The sequence below is a fragment of the Brachyistius frenatus genome, unplaced genomic scaffold (assembly GCF_029030835.1).
Source record: "Brachyistius frenatus isolate BFR_SWC_R1_liver_20210118 unplaced genomic scaffold, ASM2903083v1 Contig_18, whole genome shotgun sequence".
NCBI classification, from domain to species: domain Eukaryota; kingdom Metazoa; phylum Chordata; class Actinopteri; family Embiotocidae; genus Brachyistius; species Brachyistius frenatus.
In genome coordinates this window covers 2,581,731-2,606,500 of record NW_027210617.1, presented here as the reverse complement: position 1 = coordinate 2,606,500, position 24,770 = coordinate 2,581,731, and the positions used below count along the sequence as shown (strand labels likewise).

The following is a 24,770-nucleotide window of genomic DNA, read 5'->3' as shown; positions in this document are numbered from 1 at the left end:
AACATCCATTACTCCTAATTGTAAGAATCACACTATTAGAATGTTCCATTAATCAACACTGCACTCGTAATAACCATTATTAATTCCTCTGCAGTTTGCACATTCTTGTCACATTCTCACCTTTTGACGCCGGCTATCAGCAGATTCTCCCTCTCGCTCTCTGCTCTCAGTCACTTCTTCACTCTCTCTGGACTGCTGTCATCTGGCCTCTTGCAAATGGCACACTGAGCTGTCAGCCTTCAAAGAGGCACACAGGGAGGAAGTTAAATGGCAGCGCACACACATACACACTCTCACACACACACACACATACACACACAGATGCACGCAAATGCAAACACATGCCGTTTCATCATTCAGGGGATCTGAAGGAGCCGAGCAGCAGAAATATCACTCGGTGATGTGGATAAACGACCCAATCAGTCAACTGGATGTGTATGGCCTTTTATTTCCTAACTGCCGTTCACTAAAAGTCTGTGGGAATATTAATCGCTGAAATGTACCCCCCACCTCTTCCTCCATCTGACAGAGGGAAAACGGGGGAAAAGAAGATGACTTGAATAATGTCTAAATATTTGAAGAGGTTGATGTGATGTCGGGCTTTGAGACTCACTGTCAGCGAGTGGGAGAAGAAATCAGCAGAGAATAGGTTGAAGATCTGAGGGAGAGAAAACATGCCTGTTTATTTTTGATCTCTCCTTTTTCTTTTCTCTCTCTTCTTTCCTCGGTCTTGCTCTCTGCTTTTCTGATTCTTTCACTTTCTTTTTCTGTCTCACTTTTCTCTGTCCTCCCACTCTGTAGCTTATTGCTCAATTACTTCACTTTTTTGTGATACACCAAAGGTTGGTTTTGTATAAAGCCTATATAGGAATCACACCAGGTCTACATTTGTGTTTGTAGTTCACATGTCCTGTTTTAAAACCATTAAGGCTTTAATGGGACCAGCACTTGCCTTATACACACACAGACTCTGGGCTTAATGCCCATCTGGATCCCACAGCAGAGGATGTGTGACTCAATGAAGGCATGTATGTTTAATTTATAGGTGTGTATATCTGTGTGAGTGTGAGTGTTTCTTCTCTATCTCTGTGACACCTACCCTGACTCTGTTGTCCCTGGTCCTGTAGATAACAACCCTTTCTCCACCTTCATGAGCCAAACTGGACCCTCTCCCAACTTTAAAACAATGCACCAGATGTCATGTGGGCAAACACTTTTAGCAGGTCCCAGGTCTGCTGATGAAGAGAATATGACAGCAGCAGTGGCTGATTTTAGTCCTAAAGACCAAAGATAACAGTGTGCTGGCTAATAATCTACAGAAGCATGCTGTGTAAGCTATGAGAAGTGTGGCTGCAAAATGCGGTACATCCCCTGTGAAACTAACGGAACTTTGAGTATTAAAGTCTCTCTACTGGCTTTGATAAAACCCCTTAAAACTAATCTTAAAATTACATATTCAGCCGTGTTTTTCGAAGAAAAAAAAAATCCTTTAATACCTTAAACTGACTTAGATCTGTTCAGATCTATAAATATGCAGATATTTCCTGCCTCTATCTCAACCCGCTCCTCGCCTGCTGCTTGAGCTGCCCCACTCCTCAAGTTAGAGACAGGATTGGTTTTGTAGTTAGGTGACATATGAAATCCTGGCTGATTGAGACTGTCGCTTCACACTACAGTTCCATAATGAAAATGCTCAGTCATGGTGTTGACTGATCGATATGTCTTTTAGTGCATAGAAAACATTTAAACAAATTTAAATCGAATTCATTGGAGGGGAGTCTTTACAGATCAGAGTAGAACAAACTTCTCCTTTCTCTTTACCTTTAATGGGATTTTGAAAACAAAAGGCTCAGTGTGGAATGACTCATTCATATTTTCTTTGAAGTCTTACCAGGTTCTTAAAGGTGTCTGACTTTGGTCCCACAAAGCCCGTGCTTGAATCATCATTGAGCAAAGCAGATGCGAAAACAGAAAATAAGTCTCATAATCAAGTCTTAATATATTTTATCCATGAAGTCCTTTTTTAGACACGAGTTGGTGGCACCAAAATATTGCATTGAAAATTGTAAGATGCAGAGACAGGATTTTACAACTCTGGAAAGTTACCACATCTGAAACAATTTAATCTTTTTGTTTACACGACCATACAAGCATTTGATTGATCAACATAGTACCTTGCTGGATAATGCTGGGTTCGCACTGCAGTTGAGCCAGGTTAAACTTTTGTTTTTGCTGGATGCCCCTGGGTTGTTTGGCCAGAGCCCGAGGGACAGAATGACCTCATTCAAAAGAATGAGAGGGCAGTGTTTTTTCTCACAGTTTTTTTGCTGCTACCTTTCACTTCTAATTCTTTTTTTTTATTTTTTTATTGATGTTATGAAGTTCTCTGTAGTGGTCCCTTTTTTTGTACACAATGTAACAAATGGAGTGCTGTAAATGCATTTGCTTTCCTCCTTCATCTCTTCATCCTTCCTCTTAGTGCATGTAGAAATTTCTGTTCTTGAGAATACATTTGACTCAGAGGAGCCTCAGAAACACTAAAGATATCAGATTTTTATTTTATTTTTTTCAAGGATTTCCATCAAGTTAAAAATATTTTTGGGTTGACTTGAGCATCTGTTAGAGTCAACTGAGTTTAAAGTTGTTGTTTTTTTGTTTTTTTAATTGTACTTGTCTCCAAGCAATGCTGAAGAGTTTGGATGAACCCTTCTTTGCTAAAATAGGAAACCTGAATTCTTTCTATGAAGTAATTCAACTCTTACTACCAGAAAAGACAGGTACAGAACTAACATCCAAAATTACAAGCAGCTGCAAGTCCGTGCTATGCATTGTGAAAGGATCTCTACTCTAAAATGAGCAGAGCATACACAGAAGTTCTAATGTGATGTGAAACCCAGGCTCATTTGGCTCTGAAGCTGCGGGGCAGACCAGGGAGCCTCTGAGCTGCCCAGAGGAGGCTCAGACTGCTAAAATGGGTAACTGAGTTTCATATCATTAGTATGTTTCGAGGACTTCAGATTAATTCCCCCGACTACCTGGAGAAATCTGAGCAGGCAAAGTAATGAAACAATACTCCACATTTACATCATTTACATAATAATTGTGGGAGCAGCTTAGAGTAGCGCTCTGAGGCCATTACTTGATCAAAGGAGGACAGGAATCCAATCCACTAGTCCTGCTGATTATCTGACCTGAAGGTCAAGATATACTACCGGCACCAAAGTCTAGTGCTGGACCAACAAACAAAATAATTCTTTGGTGGCAATGAAATATCAGAGCCCCCCTATTTTTATTTTGCATAAAATACAGGATAAATTATCAAATGCATGTTAGTGCAATATGCATCAGCTGAAGTTAAGTAGTTGTACTTGAGCTGCAGTGTGTGTGTCACAGATTTATTCTTTTATATATTTTTATGTTAATTAAATGGATTCATGTCAGACACATGACACTTCTCTGCTGTGTTAAACCTAATTTCGTATGTACTGAAGTGCTGAGAATTCTTTGTAAATATCTGGTCTTGTAGATGCGTGAATCTCTCTTCCCTCAGTCAATCTTCCTTAAAGTCACTGCAGCTGTTAATCTGCTGTGAGCTAGTTGTTAGTCATCCTGACTGGATGCTTTGCAGCGACAAGATATGTATATTTTTTGAAATTGTTTGATAATTGGGCAACCTGAACCAAGTTCTTGTACCAGCAAAGGTTTTGTGACACCTTCCTTTAAAATAACAATTTCTCCCCCACAAAAGGTTTTAACCAAGTAGGAAAAGCTTTATAAAACACTAGGAACATGTTTTATTAAAGGCATTACACAGCAGGCTAAAAAAAAAAAAACATAGATTATACATGTACTTGTCAATTTTGAGATTTTGGGCTTTATGCTTCTTTCAGACTAGCAGAAAGAAAAATACACATTTAGGTGTTTATTTTACTACTTTTTGTATTTGTGACTGTAGATTTCTCCTGAATTCATGACAATCATAAATAAAATGTTTAATACATCATGCTATGAATGATATATGAACACAGTCATCTATAGAAACCTTTATAGGAGAAAAACTGTGAGGTTTGATGTACAACGTATCTAAGAGGAAGTGAAGAGGAGATTTTTGTCTCAGAGTATGAGGAAAAAACTAATTTTGAGAAAATGGCCTTTAATGTTATATACATCTTTAAAGGCCATTCTCTGGCTTTTTTTTTTTGTTGTTGTTGTTTTTTTGTGGCTGCTGACTATTTTCTGATATATGGAGTGCTAAAAAAAAAAATTTTTTTTAAAAATTAAAAAAAAAAAAATCAAAAATCCCCTCCGTAAAAACCTTTGACTCTAATATATTAACAAAATTAAATAAGAATTTTAACCTGGCTTCATCCAATGTTCAGATTTCTGTTCTGAATATATATGCAAGTTAGTGAATATTTCATTAGATAAATGCATAATTTGCATATTAAAACCTCAGTCCTATAGAGACATATGAATGTACATATATCCGACCTTACTGCAGCTGCAACTCATTTTAACAGTTGAACCAGATGTCTGCTTTATGTAGAACTCCATTTCCACCAGACTGACTACATGGGGCTGAATGGCAGCATGTCAGACATTGAAGTGGATGAATGATGAACTTCAAACTCTACAGAACAGGCTGCAGAGCATTACTGAGTGATGTAACTGGACAGACACTTGCCACGATGAATTTCCCAGACATATGCAAACATTATTACACTCATTCTTCATGTGTCCTCCTCCTCTGTCTAGCCCCACACAAAGCCAACGTGCATTCATATGCAACTCATTTCTGACATGACAGAGCTTTATGTTTATTGCATGAGACGTGACAAAGAAATGATGCTCTAAACTCAAGGGTACAAGTAGACTGTAACATGCATGTTGGACACACAGTGGCTGCTTTGCACGCAGAGCAGTTTTCCCACACTTTGCTCATCATTGCTCACTGCCAGTAAGTGAGTTTGTCACTTTTACACTCACTGGTGGCACTCGTTGAGTTAGTGCACAGCTTCTGAGTCAGCTAATGCACTGAGCTGCAATGAAGGAAAACAGAAATGTATCTTAAGTTGGTGAATTTATATTTATTCAGAGTAGTGAGTGTTTCCAAACCTCAGAGCTTCACCTGAGGAAGCACCGGTACTGTGACCGAGTGCATAGCATTTTGTGAAATTGTTATTCCACTTCACAGCAGTGTACCTCAAATGGCCCTGAACAACACTCTGAATGGAGGAGAGCTCAATAGTGTGAAAAGCACAGGTTTTGAGGCCGATTATTCTATTTTACTTGATAGAAAATCTTTCATAATGGACTCCTCTCCTTTCCTTTCCTCTCCTCTCCCTCTTCTTTCCATGGATCAGACTGCATCCCTCTGCATACTAAGCAGGGCCCCATACGGCCCAATTTGCACTGCCCAATTTACTGGTGTCGCCTCAGATTTGTTTGGGGGGGGGGGGTTGAGGCCATTTCCCTGATCCTCACAGTGCAGGGAGGGAGGAGGGAAGAGGACGAGGGGAAACTGGATGCGGCTCGGCTGACAGATCGAGCCTAAACCACATCAACTATATACACACGTCCCCACTTTCAGATATCCACACATCTATGGACACACAGACGATCCAAAGCTGGAAGCCACACACACACACACACACACACACATACCACGATGTACAACTCACAGTCACACAGCTAACCCCCAGAGACATGAGGAGAGAACAGATGAGAAGGAAGAAGGAGGAAGGGATGGAGGGATGGGTGTAGGGATAGTCACTGTGCTGACAGGACTGTGACAGGGCTTAATTACCAAGCAAGCACTGCACACTGGAAGCAATTTCTAAGGATTGTTGTCATTTGAATAGATTAAAACGCCCTTTCACTGCGCTAAGCTGTCTCACCGCCGGGTTGCCGCCACTGTGGATTAAAAGTCCAAGTCAAATCAAAGAGGAGAAGACGCAGACAGAGGGATGGAGACAGAGAGGAGTGTCACAGAGGGCACTTAAAGCAACATAGTACAGAAGAAGCAATGGAAGAACGAGAGGGCCAAAGGGAAAGTATCATGTAGATCTTGTTTGCTACAAGACAGGAGGAACTTGGTGTTTGTGGATAAAAAAAAAATTTAAAAATACTTTAAGGATAATGGTCTCCTTCTCCTTAATCCTAATCCTTCAACCTCTTTTCTTTGCAGCATAATGTGGGTCTTTAACAGACACACTCACTTGTCTTCCCGCGTGGATTTTAAATGGACTAATAAGTGAAATGCCCTTTTCAATTACCTCCTCCTTCTCTTTCACACCTGCAGACACCGAGGGCTGCGAGCACACGTGGAGGAAGTTTCATGGCCACTGCTACAGGTACTTCAGCCGCCGACACACCTGGGAGGATGCTGAGAAGGACTGCCGCGAGCATAGCGGCCACCTGGCCAGCATCCACAGCGCGGCCGAGCAGAACTTCATCAGAGGTGGGTGGAGGACGAAGATGGCACAGACAGGGCTGCTCAGTGTTTGTTCTCATATGATTGAAGGAAAGCTAAAGTTAGAAAGTTGGTGGTAATGTGTAGCATGTGTGATTTTTGGGCTTTGAGCAAAGATAACGCTGCAAAGTATGTAGGCACAAGTCATCCTAGTTTATATGTAAAACAGGTAGAGCCGGGGTGGTGGGTGTCGAGGGGAGTAGTTCTGGGACATCAGGACTGCTGTTGAGAGGTGTTGTGGGCCGACCTCGACGAAACACCGGTGAAGGGAGGTACCCACTTGAGATTTGGTGGATGAACATAACATGCATAGCATCCTGTAAATTAGTGAGGTATTTGGTTGGTTAAGGCAAGTAGTAATATTGAGTCAATAGACCCTTGTTGTGTTATTCCACATTAATATGGCACTTTGTATGTACTTTAAAAAATGTAAATACATAGGCCTATGTAACACCTTTTTTTTTTTTTGCAATGATCCCTCGTGGTTATCGGACAAAGATATATAATGGAGGCAGGATTTTTTTTTTTTTTTTCCAGTTTATTGATTTATCAAAACTATAGAAACACACACAAATAGAGTAATTTGTAATTCAGTCCAAGCATCTTTTTCTGCATTTTGTTCTGTAAAAAAACGTGTTCATTTCAGCCAACATTCATTCTGATACTGATATGCAGTATTTGTAATGGGCCAATATCAGCCAATAAAAGTTGCTCTCTGATTTATCAGGCTCTAAAAGTCTCAGAGCTGAACCACCAGTTAACAAGACTAATAATTCCCAGCTACTTGCGCACAGCAATGCTTGGAGCCGAATGCTAACATTAGCATAGCAACATGCTGCTAATGAAAGTCATACAGTACATGAGGCTCATGTGTCGTTGTATTTACAGTCGAGCCATCTTTAACAAGATGACTTGTGATTTGTCAAATGCCTGGTCAAATTATCCAGGTACTCCGTTTCAAAGCTGAAGACAGCTGTGGATTCAGAATGAGAGAAAATCTTCAAATAGAAATTCACACTGAAAGCAGCTGCTCTTCCTACTCCACACCACTATAAGTCAAGAAATATCTGGTGGCACTTACAATCACCAGTCACATTTAAACAAGTAATGTCTGAATTGAAATAATGGCGATGATTTAACAGTAATAATCGAACCAGCTGTCGCTGTGCTCTGCCCCAGATCCCTTTTACTGGCTGCTGATTGATATCTACTCCTCTACTTTATTATTAGTATACTTGGGGATGGCACCTCTCGCCTTACGTGTATTTCATAACTCAGTGATAAATGTCTGTGTGGTTCAGCTGCGAACAGCCCTTGAAGGGGATTATTGCGTTCCACACTGAAAACACACACAAAAAATAAAAAATAAAAACCCTCAGGGGCCAAATCTGTTCAGCTAAATAAATGTGTATCCCCATTTGGTGCTATGAAATGGTGCTACAGCCTGTGATGTAAGTGTCTGTGACAGAACATTTAATATACTGTCATAGTCTTTCTTCAAATGGAATTCTGTCTTGAAATCTGTGAACAGCATTTGTATTAATATCATATATTTATGTCCAATGAAGGAAATTTAAGTGCCAACATCATGAAACTGAAAACAGAGGATTGTTACCAGATAGATACTGCATTTGATTTAAATTACAATACATTTTGATTTCTGTGAAATATGATGTAAGACTGGCAGGTGACTCATAAAGATTTGCATTAATTGAAATACCATAATTAATTACTATGGCTGGATTTTGTTATTTTAACATGAATATTCGCATTTTGGGCGAGATGAAACTTACATTTATTTTAAAATATCTGTAGTAGTTCTCAGATATTTTGCTGTGGTTGTCTAAACTATGTGCTTTTGCTGTAGCAAAGCCAAGGCATCTGGTATTTCATGTTGTCCTGAATTATTTGCTAATCCTATCTGAATGTTTGGCACACAAGCAAAGATTGAAACACTTGTGTTTTAATGTAAGCTTCTTGGCTCTTCCACTCCTTTTCATGGGGGATTTACACATTTGGCCAAAAAGAACAGTTTATTAGTGGCAGTCAGCATTTACACGCTAATGTCCATTTGGTCCTTCTTCGGTACCTTCATCTCCTAAATTCTTAGCTTCTCACCCTGGCAGCGCTCCACAGCCACTCGTGTTGCAATAACGCCAGATCACCATGAGCAAGCTCCAGTAATTCTGTATCCACCTTCTGTTTCGGGCAGATGCCAGGACAGCACCAACCATCAAGCGCTCATCTTTCCTCTACATGAGCACTGTTACCAAAAAGTGTATTTAGTTGCCTCGAAAAAGGGACGTCTCCACCCAATAAAGGGATCAGAGCCATTAGGAATGTTAATGGGCCTAGTAATGATGTTAATGAGATGATTGAAATTCCATTACATACAGTATGTGCGAGCACAAGCACGTGCCTGTACAGATGTGCACGTACACACACACACACACACACACACACACACACACACACACACACACACACACACACACACACACACACACACACACACACACAAATGAGATTAACCCTAAACACCATTAGGGAAATTTTGTTTTTCCACAAACAAAAATCTCCTCACCAGTGCAACACAGACAGAACCAGTACATCGCTGTCATTGTCAGCTCTCACCTGTCAGGGTGAAAAGTAAATTTCAAAAGTAAATTTGATTAGACTAAAGATGGTGGTCTCAGTCTGGATCAATCTAAACCTTGGTTCAGTTAGTTTGCAGTGTGAAAACACTTTTTAGATGGAACAGTAGAAGAAGAAAAAGAACCAAGAGAAATGAAAACCAGCTGCACGGGGAGAGGAGGAGACAAAGTATTTAATTGTAATTTAGTCCAACGAACAAATCAAAAGTCAACTTAAATCAACGCATAAAAATGCTGAAAAATAACCTGAAAGGAAAAGAGAGAGAATATGAGAGAGATTGGTGCTGCTGGTAGTAGTGCTGTATTAATAATATAGTGGCAACAAAATTCTTCTTGAATTTTTCTCCATTCAAATGGAAAAGGCTAACGGACAAATTGACAGCACGCTGACGTTGGAAACACGACCTCTACAAACTAATCAACGTATAGGGAGACGTAGCACCCGTAGGTGATGACAACAAGATGTATGTATGTTATGCAGAATGCTTTAGTGTGCTCACAGGATGAAACTAAAATTAACCAAATCAAATGTCAACAATGGAACAAAAAACATGAACCTCGGTTTGGACTTTCAGCTGTGAAAACACTCAAACTGCCACATCTCTTCTGTGTGTATGTGAGAGGCTGTGCACTGTATTTACATGCCTGTTCATTCTATGTGTACATTTCTTCTGTGTTTCTTCTTACACAGGTCTGAGCCATGACAACACCTGGATTGGGCTAAACGACCGAACGGTGGAGGACGACTTTCAGTGGACCGACAAGATGGACCTGGTGAGGAATCCGCTGTGTCTGTTTTGTTTTGTAGCCAGCTGTTGGTCCCAGTGCAGTTTAGCTCCCCAGAGAAACTGAATAAATGTCACAGCTAGAAATATCCAACAACAGGGGTTTGTTTACAGCTGTGATCCCAACAAAATATTTTCTCTTTAATAACTTTTGTAGGCCAGTTGTTATACAAAACAACCTTTTGTAGGGACAGTAGAGTCGATTCCTCACATTTGTTTCTCGAACTACGTCTCTGCGTGCTTTTCCATGCACAAGTGTGCACTTTGTTTTTATTATGTATTTTGTTGTCTATTAGTTATTTTTTAGTATGTATTTTGTATTTGTTATTCTCTTTTACGTTGATTTAAGATCTTGTAAAGCACTTAGTGACTTTAATCTGTGAAAAGCATCATTAGAATTTGACTTTCTTACTTATGATGTGTGTAGCAATATGAGAACTGGCGTGAAAACCAGCCGGACAACTTCTTCGCTGGAGGAGAAGACTGTGTGGTCATGATTGCTCACGAGAACGGCAAATGGAATGACGTGCCCTGCAACTACAATCTGCCCTACGTCTGCAAGAAGGGAACAGGTGAGAGGGTGCTGTGGAATATTCTGCAACTTCAACAGATGATTAAGGTGACTGACAGAGAGGTAAGATGTAAAATGTAAAGATGTAGATGTAAAAGAGGCTGCGAGGAGTGAGAGATATCCAATTTAAAGAGTGAGACAGGGAGGAATCGGACTGCAGCAGGCAGAGGGAGAGTGAAGGAAAGGGCACAGGAGAAACAAGCTTGCTCTGCTCTCAGTTTTCCAGTCTGAAACGCTGTTACAGTCTGTAAGGTTGAATCATATGATGGAAAACGGGATGAAATGTTCTTGAGAACTTTTTCATGTAAAGCAGCTCAAGTGTTCTATCCCGTTTCTGTTAAAGCACAGAGACTGAAAGCGCACGTACCTTCAGGTGATTGTGAACACACAGAGATTAGCGCTGAGCCTCTTCAGTCAGTCGACGTACTTCAGAGTCATACTCGTTACTGCTCAACAGCTGTTTCCTCCATCTCTCATCATTCTCCAGCATCGACTTTAGGAAGTTTTCCACGTACCGCTCATATCACGGCTCCATTTCCTTTGGCAAGTGTTCTGTTTTAGTTAGACGAAGCACGTCTCGGAGCGGATAATACTCCCTGCTTTATGTCCAGGAAACCTAAACTCAGCAGGAATTGATGAGAAAACGTATTGGTTGGTTGAGCTCCTGTATATGCTTCTATCTCCACTTCGTGTCCCCTGTTGCAGCTGCCCTGCTTTGGTGTTGGAGTTAGGCCACCTCGTGCTCCGCTGAGAGCCCGTTAGAGCTTATTTTTGCCACACATTTGCATACAGGTCAGATTTATGACCAGTGGTGAGAAGAAAGACGTACTAAATTGAGGTGGGAATGAGCAGGCTGGTTTAGAGGAATACAGGTACAAAAGAAGCCACTGGTACCTGCATTATCAAAAGTTAGCTTGGAGATTTGAACAGATCTGCCTGCATTTATCAAAAGAAATATTGGGCCTATGTGAAAAATAAGATTTATTTTCCTCATGAAGTTAAAATTTAAATATAATATATAATATAATAAAAACATTTTTTTATAGATTAGAGTTGACTGCAATACAGAGATCGTGAACACTGAGGAAAATATACGTATTTTTATTGGTGTAACAATAACTCCTAATAAGGTTTTTGTAGCCCACTATTTAGATTAGATTTAATAGGACATTACCCCCCTTTTTCTTTTTTTGAGTGACTTCCCCAGCAATCAACAGAATTCTTCCTCTGCTTCCTGTTTCTTTAGTTTCCATTCCAGCCAGTGTTATTATACCTCTTATGTTATCACCTTTTATATATTTAAAAATCATATATATATGTTGAAATGTTCTTTATTTTGTGTGGTAATTGCTTCTCACTCTGAAAGGTTACACTCACACTGTGCCGTCAGCAGGTGTAAAGTGGTTTGATAAATGCACCTTATTATAACACTAATGACAGTCGTGGCCAGAGGCATTATGTTTTCAGCTCATCTGTCCGACCGTCCCATTTTCTTGAACATGATATCTCAGGAGCACCTGGAGGGAATTTCTTCAAATTTGGCACAAACATTCACTTGGACTCAATGATGACTTAATGAGATTTTGTGGGTCAAAGGTCAACTGTAACCTAACAAAACTTAAGAATGCGTATGCTTATTATGACCAAATTTACCACAAATGTCTGATGGGATGAAATGAGTGAGTGATGACATTTTATATGCAAAGCTCAACTCCTCTGTGACATCATGATGTTCTGTAAAAACAATTTTCTGGTCATTATTCATCATCAAAACTCAGCAACAGAGGGGGAGATTGCGACCATATTTCAAATGAGGTCAGAGACTGAATTGGGGACACTAATCTTGGGCGTCCACCTTGAAACTGTGGTGATTATATGGATCTTCTGAGCGGCTCGGTTTGAAGATGTGTGTGAAGCATCCACATTTTAGAATTTGTCCTTTCTTTGCAGCAACATCTTATTTGAAGTATTGTCTACTGTCATGGCTGCAAATTTGTGTTCTATCAGAATCAGATTTATGGACCAAATTCATTCAAGTCTTCACCACATAGGACAGACATGGATGTAAACTGCAACTTGAGCGGTTGACAGAGGCAGACAAACGTGAGGTGGTAATTCTGGACATGGATGTTGATGGCAGAGAAGAGTGATAGCAGATAATCTGGAGATAATTTATTTCTTGGGCAGTGTTTTCACAATCACAGTGGAGAGACAAGAGAGAGATGAGATGCAACAAAGTTTTCCATCCAGACTCAAATCTGAGGATGTTGCAGTTGATGGCCTGAATGTAAACTACTCAAAGGTTGTTATGTTAATTTAGCACAATTTATTTATATTTTACAGAGTATAGGGAAGTAACCTCTGAGGCCTTGTATGACAAGCACATCTCCTGAAATAATCCTGCTGTGTATCTGTATGAAAGGAATGAAAGCTATTTCCCTCACAAGCGAGGTGTTGCACCACCTCTGATGCACACTGTCACAAGTCCCCGGCATCCAGCCCACCTCTGACCTTAATCAGTCACTTACAATCACCAGCATCTTTTCATCTTCTCCCCACTTCTCCATCAGCCTCTTTTTCACTCTGAGTAACCCCATGTACTGTCTGGTTTTATCAGTGGAGTTTGTCAGCTGCATGCTCAGCGTGCCCCGCCTGATTTCTAATGATCACAGCTCAGGTGATCCGTTCGTCTGCTCGTCAGATGAGCCGATCCAACACCTTGATCAGCCGCCTGGGATCCACCTGTGGGTGTGTTATGCAGATGGCGATGATTCTTTTTTTCTTTTTTCAGTTATATAACTGTAAAGAGGAGAGACATCTCTGATTTCCAACATATCTATTTCATAAATAATCTTTACCTTAAACTATCTAGCCAGATACATCTATGAATAATCTTGTAAAAAATGTAGACACACAGAATGGATTGGATATAGGAGGATATGTAGAGTGAACTTTGTCATTTTTACTGAGCAGTGATACACTGTGTGTGATTGATTAACCTTGTTTTAACATTCAGAAATATTTGATGGTTGGATTAATGTCATAAAAGGAGGGGAAAATAATAATACTAACAATAAATTATTATTTATATAGCACTCTCAAAGTGAGAAAACAAAACACCCTTTGAATTTAAACAAGCCTTAAAATCCAGTGGAAGGAGGCTAAAACAGGTGTGCTGTGGTCCTGGTTTTAGTTAAAAGTCTGGCAGCTGAGTTTGTACCATTTGGAGTTGAGTGATAGATTTTTGGCTGAGGCAGGTGAAGAACCTGTTGCATTAAGCTAGGCGTAAGGAGATGAAGGCGTGTATTATGGTCTCTGTGTCTTGAAATGTTAAAATAGGTCATCTTTTTGAGGAATTTCTAAGATGATTAAAAACAGGACTTCATAATCATTGTGATGTGGTGTTTGAAACATAAAATGCCCTCAAACCAAGATTTTTTTGCAACAGGTTTAAGATATTCTATGAGCAGGCCTGCAGATGGTAGTATTTTTTGGTTAAGAGCTGGAGACCAATTGCAAGAATCTTGGCTTTGCTTAAGTTGGAGACAGTTTTGTGACATCCAGCTTTGACATCATCAAGCAGTCCTGTAAAGAACTCATCATGCCAGGTTCAGAGGCTCTGTAGGGCAAATAAATCTGACTGTCATCGGCATAGCAGTGGATGAAAGCAACAGGTTTGCGAATGATTTGTCCAAGGGGAAGCATTTACAATTGAAAAGAATTGGTATGAAAACTGACCCCTGAGGGACACCATAATTTACAGGGGCCAAAGATGACTAAAAAATAAAGAGGAAATGAACAAAACAAGTAGCACAGATACATTTTTATATTTACATTTAAATTACCATGACAAGAACGTCACAATATTCATCAGCCTGTGAGCTCTTCCAGTGAGGATGACCTCACCACAGATTTACCTAAAACAGCACATGTGAGTATTATCAAATTAATCTGCTGTTTTTGGTGGGTTATTATGTACACAGAGAGGAAATAAAATTTTGCATGATATAGTCAGTAGACAATCAGAGCGCTTTGGAAAATGGTAGGCTGTTGTCAGTGGCTTCAGCAATTCATGTGTCCATTTGTGTGTAATGTAATCATTGTACAATATACATAACCCTGCCATTTCTGAAATGTCGTTTCAAATAGAGGCGGAAAATATAATTTTCTGTATCAATTACTAGCTTGTGTGCATGTTTGCAGTTGTGTGTGAGAGGTGTGTTTGTGAAGTACTCCAGCCTCTCAAAATATATGAATTGACACGTTGGCGTGAAGGAGTTGTATATGTGTATTTCCGGTGGGGGGAAAAAAAAGACATATTTCCATTAGTCTTTGTTTTGACTTGTTTTTAGAGCTGATTATGAATCTGGCCAGTCACAGAGAGAAGAGAAGGTAAGGGGAAGATGTAGGCCATCCTCACCAACCACCTGAGCCCGCCACAAACCTCCCCACAGTGGCCGACCTTGTCATTTGGTAGACTTTTCTGCTACAGCTAGTTACATCCTCCACAGGGAGGCGCGGGCAGGGACACAGCAGAAGGCCGTGACCTGCCCACCAGACCTCCAAGGAGTTTACTCTCTCACTGCACTGCTCACCACCTCAAAGGTGGAGGGAAATTACAGCAGAGATTCAGCATTTTGGAAAATGGACCTACGAGCTCTCTCGCCAAGTGTTTCACTCCACCTGGTGGTACTGAAAGAGTGTTGCTGATTGGAGTAACCATTCATTCCAACTGGCCAAAGTCAAAGAAATTGTCATTTTATTCAATTTTAACACAGACAATACTTATTACATTACATTACAATGATGTTTAACAAAAATATTGTTAACCACATAAATATTTTAAAAGTATAGTTTGGCTGTGACGAGCAACGCAGGGTGACATCACGTCGCGTCCGACATAGCACAACGCCAACATTGAGCTTGACACAGTCGAAAATTGTTGGTACCTGCAGTTGAAAGTGGTGGTTGGGAAATTTGATTTGGTACATGGTGTTACATGGTCTGAAAAGTGTGGGAACCTCTGGTCTATGCAATAAAGAGTTAAGTAATTAGCGTAGCCTGTTATAAAGTAAGCCAGGAGAAGCCATTAGCTCGTCTCTCTTCAAAACCAGGCTGGCATTTTCAACAGCATGTTTAAGCTCTAAAGCGCACACACACACAAAAAAACAAAAATCCCTGAATGTCCTTTTTAAAATTTGTTAGCTATAATAAATGAAAAAAGGACTATTTGTGATGTTGAACTCATTGTGTAACAACAGTGCTGGATCAGTTTTCCTCTGCTTCCTGTGTTGCTAAGCTAAGCTGACAACCCCAAGTGTCCACCTTCTCTTTTATCCCTTGGCAAAACTGCAAATAAGGATATTTCTCAAAATGGCAATATTAACACGTTTTATCAGCAGGGTACCTGAGATGCTCGTAAATGCCTTCCTTGATGGGTTAAATTCGAGGCTTACACATCTGAACACACACTTCGCCTATTCTTATAATAATGGCTGTGGTTGTCTCAGGTGTGAATGTTCAGGGGTCCTAAAGTGTATGTTGGCGACACGGCAGGCACATTATTAATATTAGTGGTGGCCCCTGTCCTTTTCCAGTTGTTTTTATGATGTTTGCTATGAAAAGGGGCTGTTGGTTCCTCATGCTTTCAATGAAGTCAGTAAAAATCCAACAACTGATTTATGTCTTTTATTTTATTAATTACTTCACTCTACCTATGGGATGCACAAGACTCAACAAGGATGGAATGAAAAAACAAATGCGAGGGTAGGCGTAGACACACTGCGGTCTGTGGCAGTCCTTTAAGGCAGTGTTGTATTTCCGTCTTATAAACAGTACTACTGTAAAACAAAACCATCATCTCCCGGTTGGTCTCAGCAGCTGTCAATAGCAATATTCACACAAACAAGTGTTGCAGTTTGTTATTTGATAAACAAGACTGAATTTCCCATGTCTACTGTTTCCATGTGAGACTCCCTCTCAGTAGTGTTTTGCAGAAAAGGCGCACACTTTCATGTCTCTGTGATTCCTTCTTACATGATTCTTGGTAGGTGTGCGGAAGCTTTGAGGCTGTAAAGGAGTGCTGAGAGGAACCAGCATCTCTGTCTGCAGCTCCCTGTTTCATTATCACACACTGACTTACCCTCGCCACTCAGGCACGAAGGTACAGATAACATCTCTAGAAACCTGCTGTTTACACTACACATAAACACATCATCTGTATGCAACCTGCACACTGCTTTATATACAGTAATGTATATTCAATATTCTGAATATTAGTAAAGATACACACTGAGTTAAGAAAACTCAGCAGGAGAGTGTGAAGGCAAGTTTCTGTAAGCCCTTCTCATCATGTAATCATCATAAGTGGTCTGCCAAAAGTCCTCACTTGTATTTTAACAATTCAAGTTAAGAGTCTTTGCTGTATTTTGTAAAGGACATTTTAAGGGCTTTTTCTAAGAAACCAAATTCCTCCCTCGCTAGCAGCCGTACACATCCTTTAGGCTTTGTTTTACAAAAGGCCTTTTGTTCGTCTCCCATGTAATCATGGCTCCATTTTCATTTTTTCTGAGTTTGATGACAATTTCTTTTCTCCCTGCTTCAGTACATTCTTACTTAGCTTGCTGTTACTGTGAGAAATGATTCAGTAGCGCACATAGGTGAAGGTTAATGGCAAACTACCTTTTAGCCCTCTATTTGTGTCGAGTCAGTGAACGTCTCAAGTGCATATTGCCCCTTCCTTCCACAACGCATTAAACTGTAAATGTGGCATTAAACCTTTCATCAGAGTTAATGACATTGCTTTCTCTTTTTGAGAATTTAAGAGTTTTCAAGACAAGGACAAGGGAGTTAAGAGGGATTGTAAACGCATCAGACAATTAGCTTTGTTTTCTGTCCGAAAGGACCTCGAGCTGGGCCTCAGTTCAGAGCGGAGTCAGGTTGATGGTTGACTCATCCATTGGCATTGGTTGGGTATCGTCATGGCAATATGTTGTTAAAATCAGGGCTTAAGGCTACTGTAGTTTACCAAACTCCAAACCAATAGTTGACGAAATAATGTAGATTTTATTGGCTGTCAAAACTATTAAAATCAAGTAAACTGTTGGGTATACTGGTGTGCTAATAATTGTGATAACTTAATAGTTGCCTGGCCAAGAAATAATAAAGAAACGTACAAAGTGGCAACCCAATTTGACGTGCCCCCCATTAGTTTGTTAACTCCCATTTTGAAGCCTGGAGTTTGCCATTCTGGCCGTCGCCGTCTTGTTTTTTGGAGCCAGATGTGACCACATTTGGCCAAGTTGGGGAGGAGTGAGGGGGACCCAACATCCGACGAGCTACACTGGCAACTTGCCTGCACCCCAGGCATGTCAATCAAATCAGACAAACCTACCTCTCTTTGAGGCCTAATATCTAAAGGCGCAAATGTAGCTAATGATTATAAAATATGGAAAAAAAATACACTGACTTTGTATTGTGAAATGAAGTTGATGCTTTTTGAATGGGAGTCTCCGGAGCCAGAGGTGGCCCTCAGTAGTATCGCACTTTAAGGTGCTTTCGCATTGGCTTAACTTTTCTTCCCTGGAGTCAATGTTCATTTTTATACACAGTCTATGGTTTTTCCCCATGATAAATGAAAAGGTTTTGGAACCACTATACTCAAACTTTTAGCAACAGCTAACAGCCTGATGCCAAACGGATATCCAAGTTAATGAAGTCTCCATGATATTGGTGCACGTTATGTTGTAAAGCAGGAGATGGTTGGCCTTCAGCTGCAGGAATGTCATCCAGGAGTTCCAACACATTCACTTGATGCTTCCACTGGAGGAGACTGGCACCCCCTGACAGGAGAGTTAAAATACCGGTGAAGTCGTGTGAGTGCTTCCCTGAGGCTTGTCCATCTTGTCAGTCTGCCTCTGATCAGAGTGTCAGCCCTCTCTCCATCTCAGCTTGTGTAAACATTTCTCTGATTGTGCCTCCACTCTTTGTGTGTCTAAGATGCTATGTTACTTTGACAGACGCCCACTCACTCGTCGATTTGGACAGACACACTGTCCTGCAGACACTTAATCCACATTTTGATGTTTGTGCTGTGAGTGGTTTCCTAATATGTTTTAGCCAGGTTATAATCCAACAGTATGTGTGCGTGTGTCCTTAAAATCCGGATACACACTGAATGTAACCATTAGGGGCACTGAAATGCTTTATTGAAGCACGTTGATGAGGGTAATTCACGTGTAAATAATTATCATGCATGGACTTCCTGCATTAAATATATACCAGTCACACAGCAGGAAATGTTCATAAACAGAAGTAGACAACCTGATTCATATTTTGTATATCTCTGCCTCTACAGTGCTTTGCGGAGCTCCTCCCACTGTGGATAATTCCTTCCTAATTGGTCGGAAGCGTTCCCACTACGACATCCACTCCGTGGTGCGCTACCAGTGCGCTGACGGCTTCCTGCAGCGCCATGTCCCTACCGCTAAGTGTCGTGCCAACGGCAAGTGGGACCGACCTAAAATCATCTGCATAAAATGTGAGTTTTTACACGGCCGAGTTTTCACTGCCCGCGAGGGCAGATGACAAGACTTAAAGCTGTATTTCCATGTTAGGTCATTTTTTACATTTCCATTTGTCTTATTTTTAGCATGCTCACCACCACAAAGTCCAAAAGACCGAACCTCCTACAATAACTGCCCTCGGGAGCTGCTGTCACCATGTGCATTCAGGCTTTCTGTCCTTGCTCTCATTATTAATAATTGCAAGCAAAAAGATTACTGTGGTTGCAGACTGAATTAAATCCCCTGGGCCTGCTTAGAAGTGGTAGGGTTTCCTTTGAAGTGTTTTAGGCTCGAGGTGGGATTTAATTTTTTTCTTTCTGAGTTTTCCAAATAAATTTCTACAACAGGTTGACACTTCATGCAATACAACAGACGTGTGCTGAAAAGTAAAAGCCAAAGTGAAACCAAAGTTACAGTCATACTCCATATCACAGAAGCACATGCAAAACACACGTACAAAATAATATTGCTGCTGCTCAGAGAGTTGTTTTAGACTGAAATGATGACATTGTAGTGTCAGTGCAGAAGCTCTTATTTTAGCGAGGTGCATAATGTAAAATCAGTTCCTTTTACTACCCAGCTTTTATATACCTCATCTGCTTTGAGTTTTAAATAAACATTTCTTTTTCTGATGTTGTAAATAACTGTCACTTTTTCTGATATGATTTTAAAGGGCGTCTAACTGACAGAATAGACAGAATAGATGTCATAACTTTTCACCATAATTTCCTGCATCTTCAGAGGACACATAAAGGGTTGATATATATAAATATTCAACAAACTGAGTCTTGTATTTCACTTCACTCTTCTCACAGTGTGACAGTAATGATGAAATACTGAAATAATGTAGCTTCTGTTCAAAGTGATAAAGATTCCTTTGCTCATGACTCTTTATCTTTGGACAGTTGTTTTTATTGCCCAGAGTTATAATGTCGTTATCATTCATTGCAGATGACATTTCTTTGTTGGCAAACCCAGAAAGGGACAGAGCAATCTAATTTGGCAGTACACACCAGGAACAAGCTCATACTGCGAGAATGAGTGGGTGGCTAGCTCAGTGTGCCCTTGCTAAAGGCGCCCAGTCTACTCAGTGTGAGATAACAGATTCCCTCAGTGTGCTGGAGACTCTTGAACCATCTACAGAGAACATGTGGTTTTGACCTTCCTGCTTTTTGATCCCCTTTCCCGGTTTCACCTCCCTGCGACTACCTGTCCCGCTCGACAGCGATTCATATCCACTCTTACGTCACTTTTCCACTCTTGCCTTTTGTCATATCCCTTCTTTGACATACTTTCTTTAATAAGTCGTCCCTTTCTCTCCTCCCAGCCCGGCGAGCCCACCGTTACCGGCGCCACCACCATAAGGGCAGGAGGGAGCGCAGGAAGCACAAGAGGCACGGCCACAGAGAGGGAGGCCACCACGGAGGAGAGCAGGGCCAGGGCCACAACCACGCCCACTTCTGAACCAAAAAGAAATAACCTCCCCTTTCCTTTTCTGCTCTGCTGCCAGCTGCAGCTTGCCTGTGTCCCAGTCGTCCCCGTTTTCCCAAACACTACTTCACAATTACAACCCAAAACTCTCTGCCCCAAGACCCTCTGTCCCTGCACTACACTGTCCTGCCCGTAGGTCCACCCCTGGCTCTCCGAGTCAGCCTGTATCATAGTCAACTCTGAGGCCTGCCAAAGTGCTGCCAGGCGTCACCGGGACAATAACAAACCCCTTTGTACTCTTTTTACTTTCCGTTCTCTGTTTTACTTTCTGGTCTTAACTTGTGTGTCTCTCACCTACCTTCCTACTCGACCCAGTTACTCTACCTTTGAGCTCAACGATGACCTGAAACATGGGGCTACGCTGACCTGTTTTTGAAAAAAAAAAAAAAAAACTTTGAGATCCACAGCGAACATTCTTCGGAGAGAAGTGGTTTAGTACAAACTGTAAATAGGGATGACATCATTGAAAATACCGCATCAATATCAGAGGAGTCAAGGAAGACATCATGTTGTTGACTTGAGCCTTTTGTCTATTGAACAGTTTTTTTTTTCACAAATACTCAGTGTTTACTTCTTGACTCTGCTGCTTTTGGTTTGCTCTTTGTAAGACATTGTACTTGACTTAAAGCAGCATTGAGTTATTCTGAAATCGATTTAATTGATTTTCTTTGAATCAGACGCAGTTGTAATTGAATTATTTGATTGTTAGCGTTGTATATTCTTGTCAGTGTGAGACAGTTACTTTAGATCAGATGCTGAACCCCCCCAGAGGAAAATGGTAAACACATCCCATCTCAAAGCAGTTTCATCACCTGACATCGCATCAGTCACTCTTCAGAAGTGCTGAACAACCTCGAACAGCTGCTGCTGTGTCAGACATCCATTCCTGTCACTGTCAAGAGTTAATCTAAACGTTTGATGTCAGTTTGTCTCAACTCAGCTCAGCAGTCCTACGTTTGTTTTGTCTCTCTTTATAATTTCTGTTGCCGTAGGAATGCGTGCTGTGAATGAATCAAGGTGATGCAGCAGGTGAAGCTCATCTCGCTTATCTGTTCCTCTTTTATTTTGGAGTTTTACTGCTGTTTTTAGTGCAGTTTTCACTAAAACAGAATATGGCAGATCTCTGCATTAGTAATGAGTCATTTTATTAAGTTGTTATTGCTATTGATTATTCTTGAAGAGACTGACCTCTCGAGGAGAACAAAAGCATTGGTCTAATTTTCAATCACTAACTATTCCCTTTGTGACATCGTGCAGTTGTGCTTAGAAAATGGCACTGCAAAAACACTCCAGGCTGAAGGTCAAGGTGTTTATTTTGGTGTAAAAAGTATTTGACTTTGTTTCACATCCTGTCTCTGCCCACATGTTTTACAATGAAGTCGATCTGTCTTTAACCAAGTAGTTTTATTTTGGTAAAATCGACCTTATGTGTTTGCACAAACTTTCTCATTCTTAACCAAGTAGTCTGGTACACCCACCTTATATCTTGGAAAGTACTCTTTCCCAGATTGATGTTAAAAAATAATAGTTTTTTTGTTTTATTTTTGGATATGGAGAAACATGAGTATTTATTGGAGCTGTGTGTCTCATGTCAGCCACCTCAAAAATGGTATTCAAGGTCTGTCTGCCATTGGTTGCTGGGCACATCATGTTCACTGCGTTTATCAGGTTTTCCTGTGCTGAAAACGTAGCTTAAAAAGGCTAAAATGCTCTGTTGCGTTATGGGAAATGCAGAGGCAGGTGCTTTTTTTTTGTGTTTGTTGTTGACACATCATTTGATCCATCGTGAATATAGTGGTTATAAATATTTTATAGGTTAAGTGACTTCAGTTGGACATTTTGTGCAGTGTGTAAAGTGCTTTGCTGATTTAACAGCCCCTCTAAAGCCCAATGTGTTGGACATGTTGTGGAGAGCAGACATGACAACTAGCTGAGTCTAAAGCTGATGCCTGCGAAACCATGAATCAAAGCTGAGCACACAAGGTATGAAGGGATTGAGACATTGAGCTCTCGCTGAGTGTGTGTTCGTGGGCTGTGCGTGTGTGTGTGTGTGTGTGTGTGTGTGTGTGTGTGTGTGTGTGTGTGTGTGTGTGTGTGTGTGTGTGTGTGTGTGTGTGTGTGTGTGTGTGTGTGTGTGTGTGTGTGTTTAACTGAGGACATTGACGGTGGCTGAGGTCCTACTGGATGAGGATAGAAAGGGTCAGCAGAGATTAAGGCTTGCCATTTCTGGGGCAGACAGAGTCTCCCAGCTGTTTACACCTTAGCTTACGTGTACCGCTTTAAAGAGAGGATTGAGACGGATAGAACAAGCACTTTGCTCTCTTTTCCTTCCACTTTACTGCCCGGTTAAATTGCTGTTTTTTTAAAGCCAGCACTTGAAGTTGGAGCTTCTGGGATTATGTCCCAAACACTGACTCCAGCACTTTCATATTTTACGTCTCTCCATCTTCCCCACCTCCATACTTTAGTACCTCTCATCCATCTTTGTCACTCCATTTTTATTTTATTTATTTTTTTTACAACAGAAAGGAAGCGGATGATAAGCACACCTAGAGGTAAATGCAGTTTAACCTGCTCTTTATTGGAGAAAGAGTACACTCAGGGTTTTTCAGCAGCCGCTCACGTATCTTTTAACAAGAGCACTGAAGTGGGATCAGGTTATATTAAGTCACGAGGTAAGAGAATCGCATTAATTCGCTGCCTTTGTTTGTCTCTTCTCACCTTGGCAATGACAACACTTCTCTGTATCAGTTTAATTAATCTACCGCATGCCTAATTAACAAGTTGCATTATCTGCAGAACCACAGAGCTGTGATGACAAGGGAAGGGTCACGTTGATGGACAGCCGGTGGAAGGTATAGGGTGACGGACGGGAGGCCCAGAGAACTGTCACAGCCGTCAAAGCCCCGTCGCTCTGTAGATGTCAGGCTGACACAAACGTCTTTTTTTTCTGTCTTTCCTGGAAAATGGATTGACCATGGGTGGATGAATAAAAGGTCAGACAAAAGCCCTTCTCACAGTAAATCAAATCAAAGCTGACAACCAGAGACAGTGTAATTACAGTTGTGTAAAGGTTCAGCTGTGTGACAGGACTAAAAACAAATCATGTGATGAAGTGATGAGGGACTGAATTCAGGCCAGAAAACAGATTCTGAGGGGACAAATGTGGATCAAATTCAACAAAATTAGACAACCAGTGAAGAAATGAAACTAACGAATTGGTCTGTGATGAGATTTAAAAAGGATTAAAAAAAAAAGGGATTGCATGTTGAACTGAATCTTCTTCTGTCATTTATCACTACAGAGATTATAAAGCCTGCCACAAAAACGCCACAGATTTATGTAAATCTTCCTTAATGAGTCGATATGAGTGAACTTGCCACTGATAATGTTCTGTCTTTGATCATAAGTTTGAAAAGCCAAAAGTAAAGAGACCGTCCTCTTCAAAAAATATGACCCCCTTTGGTCTTTTGTGCAGCAGTTTATCACGGCGACGTTTATGTTTTAAAGTTAAGCGACCTCGAACAGTCATATGAATAACAACAATGTGGTGTCCTGTCATCAAATGAGCTTTGATTTCACATGAAATGAGTAGTACATTTTACCACTGCATTACGTGGTGGTGGCACATAATGTGTGGAAAGTACCTGCCGCTACCTCGGAAACAATGCTAATTGAAAGTCAATGGGGATCCTTTGTCGTGGTGGTCGCACAGACATGACCGAGAGAAGTGACACAGGTCAGATGACGTCTTGGTGGTATTGCAGTTTAAGGCACTTACGAATTGACTGAACTTTTCAGACCTGGAGGTTAGGTCCAATTTTATATACAGTCTATGGTTTGAGGGTAGGAACTAACGATCTTACTGGTCAAATGGGTTGAAAGATATTGTTTAACGTAAAAGAGCCCCACATAAAAGGGTCTTGTTTGTTTTGTGATGGTGATGGTCACCCTCTGAGCTGTCTGTGGCTTCAGTCAACAGTTTGTTTTTGGCACACCTTCTGGGACTGGACTGGTCTTTGAAAGGTGTCAGCCTTTCTCGCCAACACAGAAATAAAAACTCTTACACTGACACTTTAGATTTTTCCGTGCTATTCAAACACATATTATTCCTCTTGAAACTTCAAGAGGAAGTGTCTGTCTCTCTTTGCTTTTGACTCCCCCCTTGTAATCTCCTCCAGTCCCCCCCCCCCACCCACCTACCCCCTTACCCCTTCACACACACACACACAC

General features: G+C 40.9%; 1 protein-coding gene across 1 annotated transcript in view; it reads left to right on the top strand.

The window, feature by feature from the left end:
- Positions 1-22,601, top strand: part of ncanb (neurocan b) — a 144,332-nt gene extending 121,731 nt beyond the window's left edge. Inside the window, exons 12-16 of the mRNA XM_069694842.1 lie at positions 6,302-6,460; positions 9,818-9,900; positions 10,339-10,483; positions 18,839-19,021; positions 20,374-22,601. Of these exons, the coding sequence (XP_069550943.1) occupies positions 6,302-6,460; positions 9,818-9,900; positions 10,339-10,483; positions 18,839-19,021; positions 20,374-20,510 (707 nt within the window). The 3' untranslated portion in view covers positions 20,511-22,601. The remainder of the gene's footprint in view (positions 1-6,301; positions 6,461-9,817; positions 9,901-10,338; positions 10,484-18,838; positions 19,022-20,373) is intronic.
- Positions 22,602-24,770: the final 2,169 nt, after the last annotated feature.